Source organism: Diceros bicornis, chromosome 14 (assembly GCF_020826845.1).
Source record: "Diceros bicornis minor isolate mBicDic1 chromosome 14, mDicBic1.mat.cur, whole genome shotgun sequence".
Lineage (NCBI taxonomy): Eukaryota > Metazoa > Chordata > Mammalia > Perissodactyla > Rhinocerotidae > Diceros > Diceros bicornis.
Window position 1 is genome coordinate 43,811,805 of NC_080753.1, and position 16,111 is coordinate 43,827,915.

A 16,111-nucleotide genomic window follows, 5' to 3' on the forward strand; every position below is an offset into this window, starting at 1 on the left:
CATGAGGTTATTCTTATACTTAGCCTTCTAAAGCTTTTATAGTTTTATTTTTTAGCTTTGTGTTAATTTACCTGGAGTTAATTTTTTGTATACTCTAAGTTTGAATCTAATTTTAGTTTTTCCTGTGGAGATAACTAATTATCCCAGAACTGTTTATTAATAATCTACCCTTTCCTCACTGATCTGTAATGCCCTCTCTGACATAAATTAAAATTCCATATGCATGTGGGTCAGTTTCTGGGCTTTCTATTATGTTCTGTTGGTCTATTGACTATCCCTGGGCAATACTGATTTTTTAAATTACAGTGGCTTTATTTGTTTTTTAATAATTTTACTTATTTATTTTTTCCCCCAGAGCCCCAGTAGATAGTTGTATGTCATAGCTGCACATCCTTCTAGTTGCTGTATGTGGGACGCAGCCTCAGCATGGCCAGAGAAGCGGTGCGTCGGTGCACGCCCGGGATCTGAACCTGGGCCGCCAGCAGCAGAGCGCACGCACTTAACCGCTAAGCCACAGTGCCGGGCCCAGTGGCTTTATAATACATCTTGAACATCTATTAGGGGAGATCTCCCAACGTGTCCTCCTTTTTCTTCAAACGTACCTTGTCTATTTTTCTGTCTTGTCTCTTTCAAATAAAGTGGTAGGATCAAGTTGCCATGTTCCAAGGAAAGCCTTGTTGGCATTTTGATTAGAATTTTATTGAATCTAGAGGTTAATTGGAAGAGAATTAACAATTTTGCAATATTGAGTCTTCTTATCCATATATATGCTATATATTTTGTCTCCCTTAATGAATTTAACTAAGGTTTTATAAGTTTCTCCATCAAGCTCTTACACATTTTATTAGATTTAGTTGCAGAGACCTTATATTTTTATTTGCTACCAAAATTGGTAACTTTTGGTACCTATTATATTTTCTAATTGATTGCTGGTGTGTGGAAATGCAAGAGACTTTCTAATTTTGATTTTGTATCTAGCAACATTTCTAAGCTATCTTATTAATTCTAATAATTTATCTTGAGGTTCCTCTGAATTCACTGTAGACTCACAATATATAAATTATATAAATTTTGGTTTTCCTTTTCACTCTTTATACCTTTCATTTCTGTTTCTTGCTGTATCATACTGGCTGATATTTCTAGTACAATAGAAGTGGTGATATTGAACATAGTTATCTTGTTCCTTATCTTAAATAGAATGCTTTCAGAATTTCATCATTAAGTGTAATGTTTGCTGTAGATTTTTGTGAATATCCTTTTAAGGATATTCAAGGAATATCAAGTTAAGGAAGTTTTCTTCTATTTCTAGTTTGCTGCTAGTTTTATTATAAATCAATTTTATATGTATTGAACTCTTATTCTGCATCTGTTGAGATAGGTGTTTCTTAATCTGTTAATATAGTGAATTATCTAATCTATTTGCTAATATTAAGTCAACTTTACTTCCTGGGACAAAACCAACTTTTTAATGATATATCATCTTTTTTATATTTGTTGCATCTATTCTTGCTGTTTAGAGTTTTTGCATCTATGTTTATGAGTAAACTTGTACTGTAATTTTCCTTTCTTCTGTCCATGTTTAGTTTTGGTATCAAGGTTATGCTGGCTTCATGAAATCAGATGGGGAGTGTTCCTTGCTTTTCTATTTTCTGGAAGTCTGTAAGATCAGAACTTCAATTGCCTGAATGTTTGGTAGAACTTGCCTGTAAATCTATCTAAGCCTGGTGTTTTCTTTGTAGGGACTTTCAAAAACTTCTTTAATGGTTATAGGACTGTACAGCTTTTCTGTTTCTTCTTAAGGAGCTCTATATTTTTCTAGGACTTTCCATTTCATCTAAATGTTTAAACATTTAGGCATGAGGTTGTTCATAATATCTGCATATCTTTTTGCTCTTGTTTTATTTGTACTTATGTTTCCTTTGTTATCCGTAATGTTATTTATCCTGCCTTCCCTTATATTTTCTTTTTGAATGTTTTTTTGTGTGTGTGTGAGGAAGATGAGCCCTGTGCCAACATGTGCCAATCCTCATTTTTTGCTGAGGAAGACTGGCCCTGGGCTAACATCCATGTCCATCTTCCTCCACTTTATATGGGACGCCGCCACAGCATAGCTTGCCGAGTGGTGCATCGGTGTGCTCCCGGCATCCGAACCGGTGAACCCTGGGCCGCTGCAGCGGAGCGCACGCACTTAACCTCTTGCGCCACTGGGCCGGCCCCCCCTTATATTTCAAACAATTATTCTTGTCTAATATTTTTCAATTTTATTATTATTTTTTTTTGAGGAAGTTTGGCATGAGCTAACGTCTGTTGCCAATCTTCTTCTTTTACTTTTTTTCTCCCCAAAGCCCCAGTACATAGTTGTATATCTTAGTTGTAGGTCCTTTTAGTTCTTCTGTGTGGGATGCTGCTTCAGCATGGCTTGATGAGTGGTGAGTAGGTCCCTGCCCAGGATCCGAACCGGCGAACCCCAGGCTGCTAAAGTGGAATGCATGAACTTAACCGCTACGCCACCTGGCCGGCCCCTATTATTGTTTTAAAGAACAAACTTTTGGCTTTATTCATCCTCTCTATTATGTGTGTCTTTTATCTTTCATTACTTTTTACTCATATATTTATTTTCTTCCTTCTGCTTTTCAGTTCCTGTGAAATTTATTGTATCTTGATTTAAGGCCTAGCATATGATCAATTTTCATAAATGTTTCATATGTTCTTGAAAAGAATGTTAATTCTCCAGTTTTTGGCTTAATGTTATATATATGCTTATTAGCTTAAGCTTATTAAATTTACTGTCCAAATCAGAACATTTATAAGCTACAAATTACAGAGTTTTACTATATATTTTTTTATCAGGTTGATCTAACAATTACCGAGAGAAATTTGTTAAATATCCCCTACAATGGTGGATATTTTCAATTTCTCCTTGTAGTTCTGTCAAAGTTTGCTATATATATGTTTTGAAGACATGTTATTAGGTACATTTAAGTTTCAAAATCTTATATATTTCTGGTGAATTAAACCTTTTATCATGATGTAGTGACCCTCTTTATCTCTAATAATGCTTATTGCCTTCAAGTCTCCTTTATCAGATATTAATGTAGTTCCACTGATCCCCTTTTGGTTATATTCCATGGTCTTGAATTACTCAAGGCCTAAGTTAGAGTTGCATTTCTCCAGAGAGGGTCTGTCTTGGCTTCTGAAGGCTGCCTTGAGGCACTATTAACCTGGGGCCACTTAAAGGTGCATTCAACTCTTGAAGTTTTTATGACTACACAGATAGCAGCAATGTAGGACAAAACATTTGTGGGGCTGGGTAGTGGTGGTGACTAGGGGGAGATGTTCTTTTTTCCTTCTCTATCCATTGCCAAGATGAAGATAGGTTTCTTTGCTGTCCTCGTTTGTATGTTGGGTTTATTTCTAGCTAACACTCATGCAGAAGCTGTAGCCTTTAATGCAGAGTTTCCTCTGAGATGGCCTACTTTGGGTGGGTCCTGTGCTTTATCTCCTGTCTCCTGCATACCACACAGCCATCAAAAAAACCTCCGGCCTCCCAGGGTTTGGCAGATGTTCTCAGGGCAAAAGCTGGCTTTCCCACTTGCTTACCTCCCAGAGTTTCCAGTTTCAATTTGTTTTTGGCCTTTGGGAAATTTTCACTTTCTTGTTAGCTTGGCGATTCATCTAAAAAAATATTTTTGTTATTTTGTTCAGCCTTTTAAGCTATTTTTATTGGGAGTACCATTCCAGTGCTCTTCTAAAATAAAAAACGGACATCTCAATAGATTCTTCATTATAAACATACTAAAATCAGGTTTTATTGGTTGTGATTTGACTGGTATATTTTAAAGTTTTTGAAATGAAGATAAAAGATGATTCAGTATAAATGTAATCTTAAGATGCTGCTGTTATTCTAACTGAAATAACTAATATCTGTGAATCAAAAGCCTGACTTAGAATTCTTTTGACTGCCTTACACTGTGTACTCTAAAAGTAGAATGTTGCGGTGAGGAGCCTCTTTTGGTGTTTTTAAAATAATGATTCTTGAGAATAATTCAACTCAAAAGAATAAAAATACTTGACTTTGCTCCTTGAACTCTGAATTCACAAAACTAAACATCCCTTTTATATTTTGTAGTTAGTTTCCTATCTTTGAAAGTACCTTCATAAATATTTGATGAAGGTACTAGTTGTTTGCTCTGTAGTATTGGGCAAATTATGTAACTTTTCTGTGCCTTAGTTTCCTCTATGTGAAGTGGGAATAGGATAGTACCAACCACACCTCAGTTGTTGGTAGGATTAAATAAATAGTGCATGTTGGGGCCGGCCCTGTGGCTTAGTGGTTAAGCGCTCGCGCTCCGCTACTGGCGGCCCGGGTTCAGATCCCAGGCACGCACTGACACATCGCTTCTCCGGCCATGCTGAGGCCGCGTCCCACATACAGCAACTAGAAGGATGTGCAGCTATGACATACAACTATCTACTGGGGCTTTGGGGCGAAAAAAGAAAAAGGAGGAGGATTGGCAATAGATGTTAGCTCAGAGCCGGTCTTCCTCAGCAAAAAGAGGAGGATTAGCATGGATGTTAGCTCAGGGCTGATCTTCCTCACAAAAAATAAAATAAAATAAATAAATAAATAAATAAATAGTGCACGTAAACCCCTTTGCATGGCGTCTGACACATAATAATCATGGAATAACTGGTAGCTGCATTATCATCTTCACAACTCTTATTCTAATGCTTTTCACAGGTATGTGCCCACTGAAGATCTACTGGAAATTTATAAGAAACTCTATGGCCGAGAAGTCATCACCAAGAAGGCAATTATTGACTGTTCTTACCTTCAGTTCTTGGCAATGTAAGTGTAACCTGGAGGAAAATTTACAACTGATTTTATTGTGACTTCCTTAACACTCTTTTCAATGTTTTAGTTTCCTGAGAGTGGATTTTAGATTTATGGATTTTGCTTCTTCAAAGACAGTTGCATGATAGTGGATACATGTGGATGGAGCTTTTTCTTCATTATTTGCTTCCCTTCTCTGTGGAAACCACAACTCACAGTCAAAATTATTGTTTATGTTGCAGGTATGGTGAGATGCTAGCTATTTCCAAGGTAAAGGCTTCATTATTCAAAATCATAGAGTTATGAAGATACTAGGAAAAGCACCTTGTTCATTTTACTTATTTTCCTTTCTCTCTGCCATAGCTTTATCCCACTTATTCTAGAAAGTCCCCATTTTTGGTGGAACAATTCCAAGAATATTTCCTTGGAGGACTGGATGATATGGCGTTTTGGTCCACTAAAATTTACCATCTGATGAGCTTCATGTTAGAGAATGGGACCAGGTGAATTATTACTCTATTTCTTCTACCAGTCACTCCTTGCCTTGCTAACCCCGTCCCCAGCATAACTCTCAGGGTTTTCAACTGATCAAATGAAAGAAAAGTGTCATGAAGTGCTGTCCTTTCCTCATATAGAGGGAAAAGAATGGAAACTCGGTCATCTCAAAACTCTGACTAGCACCCATTTGGTTAGATTTGCTGACGTCTCTCATGTTTTAGGGATAGAATGATAGATATTGCAAAATTTGTGGTCTGGGAGAAATGGGTCAGGTGGGAAGGAATCAGCATCCACCGCTGTGGTACATCTGTTTCTTTTGGAGAACCCATGCTGTGCGCTGGAGTGCCAGCTCTCCACAGGCTCCACCTCGGGCATGGCGATCCTCCTCTTCTCCCTGACCCGCCTCTCAGAGTTTGAGGGTTTCCAAGGGAACTTCACCTAACCCCCACACTCCAAAATAAAATCAGAAATGGATGCATTTGTAAAGCACAGCCTTCCGTTGGAATTTGACATCTAACCCAGATGGCACAGCTGCTCAACCTCCAGCTCCTTTTCTGCTCCTCAGCATGCTTAGGACAGTAGTTAGTCAGAGACTCAGATGGCAAGAAGACCAGGGTAGATTGGGATTGTCCCACTTCCAGCTGTAGCAGACCTTTCAGCTCTCACAGAATCTACTTGATGGTCTGACAGTTCCTCTCAGAACCTGTTGCCAACCATGCCACTAAGTATACACAACCTGCGCCTCCCCCACCCTCTGCCCCGCCAATGCTGCTGAACTGAATGGGGTAGGGATGGGAGCACTGGAGGCAGCACCTGATGCAGGGAAAGGGCGGGATGGGAAACTTAAGCAGCAGCCACAGCAGTGGGAAAGAGGGTTCTTTGGCAGGAGCTGCACCTGGGCAGCTGTTCCAGGTAAGGATCATAGGAGGGCTGGGGTTTATAAGTTCAGTGGCCTATATAGGCGGATTATACACTGGGTGATGTTCCTTTGCCCTTAAAAACATTTGCTAGTATTCAAATAATGTTAACCATAATCATATATTGTGTTGATTTGAAACAGAATTCCCTTTGATATATTTGACATTAGCCTGGTAAACATTAAACTTGTTTTAAAGACTCAGTGAGTAACAATTTGGCAGAGAAAATCCAATATAAGCGCCATTTTTAATAGTGAAGTAAACCTCAAGTAAAATCCCCAAGCTCTTCTTCTATGGCCATGGTTTTTAGGTGCATATGAGTTGTAGAGAGGATGGGCTTTGAAATTTGAGAGACGTGCCACTCACTACTGAGTTAGCCCAAGCAAGTTGCTAAACCTCCCCAAGCTTTGTTTTCTCAGCTGTAAAGTGGAGACAGTAAGAATTCCATCTTTATCATAGGGTTGGTTTAAGAAGTAAATGAGGGGCCGGCCTGGTGGCATAGTGATTAGGTTCATGCGTTCTGCTTCAGTGGCCCGGGGTTCACGGGTTTGCGAACCCCGGGTGCAGACCTATGCACCACTTGTCAAGCCATGCTGTGGCAGGCATCACACGTGTAAAGTAGAGGAAGATGGGCATGGATGTTAGCCCAGGGTCAATCTTCCTCAGCAAAAAAAAGAAGTAAATTAGGTCACTCATGTATAGGATTTAGCATATAGTAAGCACTTCATAGATGTTGGCTACTAGTATTATAATTCTTATTAGTAAGAAGTTAAGTTGATATTGGAAGGATTCATAACACATGGCCATGTTAGAGTGAATGCCCTGCATTTATTTGTTTTATAAAGTCCATGGGTAATGATCTTTAAACTGGAAAACATGTTTGGTGTTTTTTTTTATTAGGTTGTACAAATAGCTAAGGAAAGAAGATGTTTAACTGGGAGGAAATAATTGAGAAGGAACATATTTCTTGTCTCTTGATCTCTGTCCTAATTTATCAAGGCAGAAAATTCCAGGGATTGATTGTCTTTACACGCATATACAAAGAAATATTAATTAGAATTTATGGGAAATTTAGAGAAGGCTCCAAAGAAAGACAACACAAATAAATTCATGACAGAAAGAAAAATATATTTTCATTTTATAGGCATTTCTTCACTTACTAATAATAGGTTCTCTTTCAAGGCAAATTTATGTCACTTGAAACTCATAGTATATTTTCCTAAAGAAACAGTGAAATAATGGTACATTCCCAGCCAGAACTCTACTTAACTCACAAAGTATTTGTAACTGGAGTGCTAGTGTTATAAGGCTGCTGTCTGAATCCTGGTGGTGGAGAAAAGAGAATTCAAGGAAAAACCTTTTCCAGCTTCAAGCTCCCCCTAAGAATGATTTTGATAGGAACAGTTTGCCTTCTGCTTCTTCCCACCTCCTTCTCTGAATTCCTTTTCCAGCAACTAGTCCTCCTCACCTCAGAATCCATACTCAGTACCTTCAGTACCCTTCACACAAATCTTCCTCTCCTTAAAATAGTCTTCATTCTAGAAGAGACTCTTCTGATGGAATACTCACTCCCTTAGTGCTTCTGTTCAGAGTTAGGGGGACAGCCCCTGATGAAAACAGTTCACCTCTCACATTCTCTTGTGGTCTATTCACTTGTAAAGGGGGCTACTTAGTTACCCTGTTTAATTATTGAGTTTATAAATTTTTGTTTTTCAAAGAATGAGATTGAGAAATTAAGACATAAATGGGCATAATTGGGCAGAAGGTAACACAGTTGGGAATCAGCTTCTCTCATAGTCTCTAGCTCTGAGAGAGTTCATGTCAGCATGGAGCAGCTGAGCAGGTAGAGTCGGGAGGGAAGAGGAAGGCTGTGAGTCCGTGATGACCAGCAGTGTGGGGCTGCCTGTGTTACCATAATACCCCCTGCAGTCAGCTCATCCACCCTCAGCGAGAAGGACATGGGCCTTTTACTGGTCCTGTCTGGCTAAGTAATGAACACCTCTGCACAAAGACTTTTGGAGGTAGTTTGAAGTGTACCATCAATTCTCAGGAAAATTCATGCTTGAAAGGAAGGTAGAAAAATACCTAACTCACGTGATCATTTCCTCAGTGACTGCAACCTACCTGAGAACCCTCTGTTCATTGCATGCAGTGGCCAGCAAAACAACACCCAGAGGTAAGTGGATTCCAAAATCGTTCACAGAAAAAGAACATCTCACCTAGAGGGCTGCTCAGTAGACACTGAAAGCATGGGATTTGTAGACAGGTATAGGTTCCAATTCCAGCTCTGCCTTTTACAGCTGTGTGATTTTAAACAAGTTGCTTAGTTTTTTTTGAGCTACACCTTCCTTGTTTGGCAAAATGGAAAAAACACATATCCGTACTCCCAGAATTGTGGTACGAATTACCTGGAAGAATGGATGTAAAGCAGTTAGCACATTAATTAGTAAGTTGCTCACTAAATATTAAATGGTAGTTAATAGTGTTAGTACTTTTGTTATTATTGTTATTATTCATAAACTTTACCCAAATTTCACCCTGAAAAAGTATATATCAATGCGACAGGGTGGGGAGAAGATCTCTCCGGTAGTTTCTGAAGAAGGGGGCCAGATGGCCTGATTTGTATTCTAAGAGGTGGTATTCCCAGCTAGAGTTGGGTACTAACCACCAACCATTCATTCAAGCACTTAATAGCTGTATCAATATTATAAATATTTATTATTAATAAAATATAACAATAACATAGTACAGATAATAAAATATTTCCTCATCATTAGGTGCCAGGAACTATTTTAGGCTCTAGAGACCTCATTATGAACAAGACAAACAGTTCTTGCTCTCATAGAGTGTATGGCCTGGCTAGAGGATGGACATGGAACAAGTACTTGTAAATACAGTCAGCCCTCCATATCCACAGGTTCTGTATCCGTGGATTCAACCAACCGTGGATTGAAAGGCCTACGATGGTTGCATCTGTACTGACCATGTACAGACGTTTTTTCCTTGTCGTTATTCCCTAAACAATACAGTAGAACAACTATTTGCATAGATTTACATTGTATTAGGTGTTATAAGTAATCTAGAGATGATTTAAAGCATACGGGAGGATGTACGTAGGTTATATGCAAATGCTACTCCATTTTATATAAGAGACTGGAGCATCCGTGGATTTTGGTATGTTGGGGTTCTGGAACCAATCCCCCATGGATACTGAGGGCCAACTGTACTCTTAAATATTAGGAAGGAAAAGTATGGGGTGCTCTGGAGATGTACCAGAGAGTGTCCTAACCCAGTCACAGGAGAGCTGTCCGTGAAGTGATGTTTCAACTGGGATATTTAAGGGTGAACAAGAGTTAGATACTCAAAACGAGGGCATTGCAATGCAAAGTCCTAAGGTGAGAGAGAGTCTAGAGCTTCAAAAGCATTGAAAATATGCAGAAAGCGTTCAGTTAAGCCCTCATTGTTTAATTTATTTGAATTAGGCAAATTTTTGTTTTAATTGAACTGAATGCCTTTAGAGTGGGCTTGCAACCTCTAGATTGTCAGAACCCCTGCACTCGCTGGTGTCTTAGGCAGGGCCCCCTTTATTCATTTCTGTTGCCTGCCTTCCACTTCAGTCATTTCTGAAGCCTGCCTGGCTCCTCGAGGCATCTGGTTTATAGGCAAAATATATGAATTTGAAAATGTATTTTAATTATATAATTAATTCTGGCATGTCCTTAAAGATAAATCAGTACGCCTGCATACCAGTTTCCCAAACAGCTATAGACCTACTTCTTGACTGTTTGTAGGAAATACCTTTGATTTTTCAGTAATCTGGAAAGAATTCAAACCTTTTACGCTATAGAACTCTGAGGCTATAGGAAATATCATTTTTTATAAGGACAGGCTTTTAAACTGTGGCAATGTGTTTACTAAAAGATTTTGTGGAATCTCCCATGAAGGTTTTTCTACAATTTTGTTTTTTGTGTTGCTATTCCTTCGATTTTCAGATGTTAAAATTTTATAGTCTTTTAACCTGTGGTTAACTTGACTATATTCGTCAACGTGGTTTTCTAGGGGGTTGTTGTTTTCTCAGTCTTAACTATTTTATTCCTCTTTTTTCAACAGTTCAAAAGTACAGAAAAATGATTTTCATAGACATTTGACTGTATCCCTAACTAAAGATATTAGAAAAAATATAAACTATACTGGAAGAGGAGTGTTCTTCAGTGTGAATTCCTGGATCTCGGTAAGAATTTTCTGCTTTTAATGGAGAAAGAGGAACATGCTTCTTCTTGTGATGATATCTTGTAGGGTCACTGGCTATTTAATCGTTCATTGAAAGTCACGTGGGCGTGTGCCAGGCCAGCAAGTATCCTTGGCCTCCAAATCTGGTTTGTTTCAGAGACTTCCTGAGATGTGAGTCTGGCCTCAGTGGCATTTGGCAAGTTTGGTGGAGCCCAAGGTGGCCCTGTGCCCCCAGGCCTGTCCTGCTTTGTCCTTAGTGCACAGTGTGTCAGCAATATTGGAGGCTCACTATTGCATACAACATTCAGACAGGAGATCATCTTTTAAGTGTCAGACTCTACTGGGGGGATATAAGATGAAAGAGAGATAGACTTTGACATTTAGAATGTTTCAGTCTAATAGGGGTGATAAAAATAAAAACCATATGTAAGTAGAATGCAATAAATACCATGGTGGGGTGAGGGAATAGTTAGATAGCAGGGATATAATTTTTATCTTGGAGGAGAGCAGAGAAGGCTTCATGGAGGAGGTGGCATTTGAGTTAGGCCGTGAATAGTGGACAGTATTTCATCAGTGAGCGTGTGTTTCTGGCAGTGAGTTGGGAAAGTTTCAGGATGTTTGGGAATCTGAGTAGTCTTATTTGCTTGGAACACAAGACAGGGATGTAAGGTACTGTGAGAGGGTTGGGAAGGTAAGCAGGCACTTGATTGTGGAAGGCTCTCAACATCAGGAGAAGGGTTTAGACAACATTGTGAATGGCGTCTCTGGGAGTTGGGCAAGGGCCTGGGCAGGGACTGCTTAAGGGTGTGCAACCTGTGCCATCACAGAGAAGGGCCTCTTAGTCATGCTTAGAAGGACCCCACACTTGGTTTAATGCTCTGCTGTCACTGCCTTAAAATTCTTCATAACTTTTGAACAAGGGGCTCCACATTTTCAGCAGCATCTCAATTTGGGTGTGGTTTGGAGGATGTTTTGGCATCCTGATATTCCAGTTCATTTGTTTGAAGAAAATAAAAGTATACAAATATAATTATAGTTCTAGATTGAGTGGACTTATCTTCTAAAAATTTTTAGTCTGTAAAAATTATTATTATTATTTTTCTGAAGATTCACCCTGAGCTAACATCTGTGCCAATCTTTCTCATTTTGTATGTGGGTCGCCGCCACAGCATGGCTGACAAGTGATGTAAGTCCGTGCCCAGGATCCGAACTCGCAAACCTGGGCCACTGAGGTAGACCACACTGGACTTAACTGCTACGCCACAGAGCCAGCCCCATAAAAATTATCTTGTTCAGTTGGTTTCTACAGGTTAATACAGACAATCCTGTCTTAGTTGGTCTGGGTTGACCCAGCTAAATCTTTCTTCCCATGCTGGCCCCGACCTCTACAGCTATAACTACCTTCCCTCAGCACATATTGGGGGTAGTGACTTCACTCTCCTAGTTGCCTGTCCTAAGGGATCTTGCTTGTTGATAGGAATCAATGTTTTATTTTTTAGCCTTGTGAAAACTTGTTTCCTTTACAAAAGTCCAATGCTCTTGACAGGAGATTGGTAGCTTTGTTGATTATGCTGTGTGTCTTTATCTGTCTGTAATGATTTTTTTCTTTCAGGATTCTCCCCTCTCCTTCATGTACCAGGTTTTGGAAAGGAACATACAGACAATGTTCACAGGCAGCTCTCACCAGCCATCAAAGCACATCTCTAGCCCACTAGCATCTTACTTCTTGTCACTTCCCTATGCGAGGCTTGGGTGGTAGGTATAAGTTTATCTAATTCATGAATGTTTTCAACAGTTTTAATTTCATTCAGCCATTCAACAAATGTTCTCGATGGTGCCTGTTAGCACCTTATTTTCCAATCAATCATCACCAACAAAATCTAACCAACCAACATCATTAATTTAGCGGTTAAGTTATTGTAAGGATGAAACTGGCTCCTTAAAATTGGTCCAAATGTGTTTACATACAAGGACCTTTCCCTTTACTAAATAATCACAACAGTAAAGTATTTTATAGAATATTTGTGAAGCTTCAATGTTCTTGGAGATATAATGTTACAGATTTTTTGGAATCTAATGACGTTAGAAGGATAAAAGCAGATAATGATATGGTGATTGGAATATTGTGACTTCATATGGCAAAAGCCTAGTACACCACAATCACTTTATCAAGAGAATGTTAGGGGATCGTCTGATTTTAAAAATCAACCAAAACCGGGCCGGCCCCATGGCCTACTGCTTAAGTTCAGTGTGCTCCGCTTCAGCGGCCTGGGTTCCGATCCTGGGTGTAGACCCACACCACTCATCAAGCTGTGCTGTGGCGGTCACCCACATACCAAATACAGGAAGCTTGGCACAGATGTTAGCTGAGGGAGAATCTTCCTCAGCAAAAAAAAATAAATAAATAAAATAAATCAACCCAAACCGAGCCCAAGTATATAAAAGTGACTGTTTTCTGGAGGTTTTAGTGAAAACTCTCTTTTTTAAACCACACTGCTTAAATCCAAAGACAATGCATTTCCCTTGGAACAGCTTACTGACAGCCATTCCTTTCGGGCCACTAAACGCGTTCAGCTCTAGCACAGGGAATGGGAAGTGAATGCTGTCTTTATTGGCCGTTCACTTGTGAATAATGGCTCTTCTTGGCTGCCTTCCTAAAAGATCCAAAAGAAGGCCTCTGGCTGGGCTCGCTGCCACAGGGGGCAGCAGGGCAGAGGTCCTTCCCAGGAGCCATTACTAGCCAGCGTCCAGCCTCAAGAGTGCAGAGAACAGCAGCGTCTCCACGGTGTGTGTGTCTGGCCCCTTTCACCAGGCGTCACCCTCTTTACAAACTACTTTTCTCTTTTTCCTCTGTTCTGCCATTTATTCTTTATGGGTCCATAAGAACTAGAGTAAATAAATGACTTTTAGTCTTTCCAGCCCCAACAGAGACATTCAAACCTTTGACTAGGTGTGTCTATCTCTATAACCGGTAGGTCATGGAATGTCATTTAGAAATGTCCAGTAAATATGCTGGACGTTTAATTTTTTTCCCAATACAAGGCACCCTATGTAGCTATGGTAGAAATAAAACGGTATTCTTAACACAAGCTTGTCTTTGATCAGGTAACTGATGGAAATGAGTTGAGCCGATCAGAAAGCAACCTGTGCCATTGGCTGGAGGCGAATTTCTTCTCTGTTCTCAGGCTGAGCCCAGGATTGTGCTTCAGCTGCTCTGGGTTTCGCATATGGGACAAGATGCTTTGTGAGGATGCTTTTCATCTGCTCAAGTTATATGGCCAGAGGCATTGATTTGCCCAGTTTTGTTGTTTTTTCTTGGAGAGCAAGACTGTGACTCACACAAAATAACCTCAGAAGTGAATATTCACAACGGTCACGCAGGATGGAAAAATTAAAGAGAGGAAGTTAAAGTGTTGGATTCCAGAAAGGGAAGAAGCAGGAGACAGTTTTACCCATAGCTCTCAGTAGGTACTGCAGTGGGTTCCCTCTTTTTCCTACAGGGCAATGACCTCAGCTGACCTCAACCAGGATGGGTACGGGGACCTGGTGGTGGGCGCCCCGGGCTACAGCCGCCCTGGCCATGTCCAAGTTGGGCGAGTGTACCTCATGTATGGCAATGACCTGGGCCTGCCCCCCGTCGACCTGGACCTGGACAAGGAGGCCCACGGGATCCTGGAGGGCTTCGAGGTGAGGCACCCAGCTCACATTTTCCCTTTTAGTGTCGATAAACCACTGCCCGCATTTCAGGGCAAATTCTCCAGGATTAATAACCAATAAGAAGAATGATAGTAACAAACAGCTAGTGGCCTACATCTGTGCAGCACTTCTCATTTTTAAAAGGATGTTCACTTTATATCTCATTCTATCACTAACTTTGAGTGTTTAGTCTAACACCTTCCCAAAACACACAAACTATTTAGAACTGCTTTGAGTAGCCAATCAGGATGTGAGTTCTCGAAAATATAAAACCTCCTTTTGTTTTTGTTTTTTTAATATATAAATGTTTTACTTTGTAAGAATTTTAGATTCACAGAAAAATTATAAAGACAGTACAGAGCTTTCCCACATGCCCTTTACCTGGTGTTCCCTATGTTAACATCTTACGTTATTATGGCATACTTGGCAAAATTAAGAAACCAACATTCATACATAGCTGTTAACTAAACTCTAGACTTTGTTCGGATTTCATTCCTTTAAGTGATTATTCATTACCAGAAAAATCTCACCATGACTGTACAAATGTTCCTCATGGAGTCTGAGCATTAATTCCTCTTGGGATCACTGTGGACCTGGAGGGTTTCCTCCAGGACATCATCGGCCTTAGTCCTTACAAGAGCAATAAGGAAGGCAGACAGAGCTCTGCTACTGGTTACAGATAAGTGTGGGGGCCTTGGTGGCGCTGCATGCTCTGAATATCAAGCACCAGGGGAAGGACCCTGGATTTTGGGTCAGACCATGGTTCTTGTCTTGGGCAAGCCACTATACCTTCCACTGTGGAGCTAATGCTGTGAAGACAGAATAAGATGGCTTGCCTGAACGTACTTTAAAAAATGAAAAGTACAATGGTTATGATCTAGTTAGGCTCCGATGGAAGGAGCCCTGAGTCCAAGAGGTGTTAATAAGTTGACTGGCCACTGTATGAGGTCACACAGTCACAGAGGGACGGCATTTTCTAGAACCTTCTGACACCACATGAGAAAGTTCCAGAATAAATCAACTCATTTTTGTTACTTCTTACTTCTTCGCAAAGCCATTCCCCTGTCAGATTGTTGTGTAAGGTATAATAATTCTTTGGGATCCTGTAGACAGGGACTAAGAGAAGCAGCTGCTTCCCGTGGGTGATAAACTCTCTCAAAGGTGAGGAAGGAGGTGGCTCATGCTCTCTTCCCCTAGTGACTTTTGATAATTTGGAAGATGGCCAGATTAAAGCATGGGCTGGGGGTGGGAATCCTGCACTCTAGCCCTGGTCTACAATCAACCCTTCTGTGTCCTTGTCTATAAAATAGAGGATTAGGATAGATATCTCAAGAGTTTGTCTGCTTTAAAATTCTGTGTTTCTCTAGGAATGACTGGTTGACCCCTAGGAAGGCTTGATGGTGCAGCCAGTGGTGATGAAATGAACCTGTCCTCAGTTGGCAGGAGTCCCTACTTTTTGGTCCCCACCCTGCCCCAACGTGCTTTGTGTCCTGGAGCAATCCTTTCTTGTTTATCAAGTTCCTGCCTGGTAGAAATGGCAGTGTTCATAGATGCCATTGCATACGCATGTGGAGTGATTAGGCAATAAATAATAAATGTGGATTCTGGGGCATGTGTGTTATGTGGCAACCACCACCTTGTGCAAGACTATTCATTGTCATGTAAGTTGTGAAAGAATAGGAGAACCTAATAAGTTACTTTTAAGTCTAGGCTGATTCTAGACAGTAGAAGAAAGATCTAGAAAATCCACCTTGGTATAAAATTGTCCCTGACCAAAGTGAGTTTTCCATCTGTAAACCATGAGAGTGGAGATAATAAAAGTACCTATCTTAATCCATGTCAAGTGCTTAGAACAGTGTCTACAGCAGTGCCATCCAATAGAACTTTCCGTGATGATAGAAATGTTCTATAGCTGTGCTGTCTCGTATGGGAGGCA

At 40.3% G+C, this 16,111-nt stretch overlaps 1 protein-coding gene across 1 annotated transcript in view; it reads left to right on the forward strand.

Annotated features, from left to right (window-relative positions):
* The window catches only part of GPLD1 (glycosylphosphatidylinositol specific phospholipase D1), a 49,841-nt gene that overhangs the window by 17,162 nt on the left and 16,568 nt on the right, over positions 1 to 16,111 (forward strand). Inside the window, exons 8-14 of the mRNA XM_058555162.1 lie at positions 4,742 to 4,849; positions 5,077 to 5,104; positions 5,198 to 5,337; positions 8,360 to 8,425; positions 10,360 to 10,480; positions 12,092 to 12,234; positions 13,980 to 14,166. Of these exons, the coding sequence (XP_058411145.1) occupies positions 4,742 to 4,849; positions 5,077 to 5,104; positions 5,198 to 5,337; positions 8,360 to 8,425; positions 10,360 to 10,480; positions 12,092 to 12,234; positions 13,980 to 14,166 (793 nt within the window). The remainder of the gene's footprint in view (positions 1 to 4,741; positions 4,850 to 5,076; positions 5,105 to 5,197; positions 5,338 to 8,359; positions 8,426 to 10,359; positions 10,481 to 12,091; positions 12,235 to 13,979; positions 14,167 to 16,111) is intronic.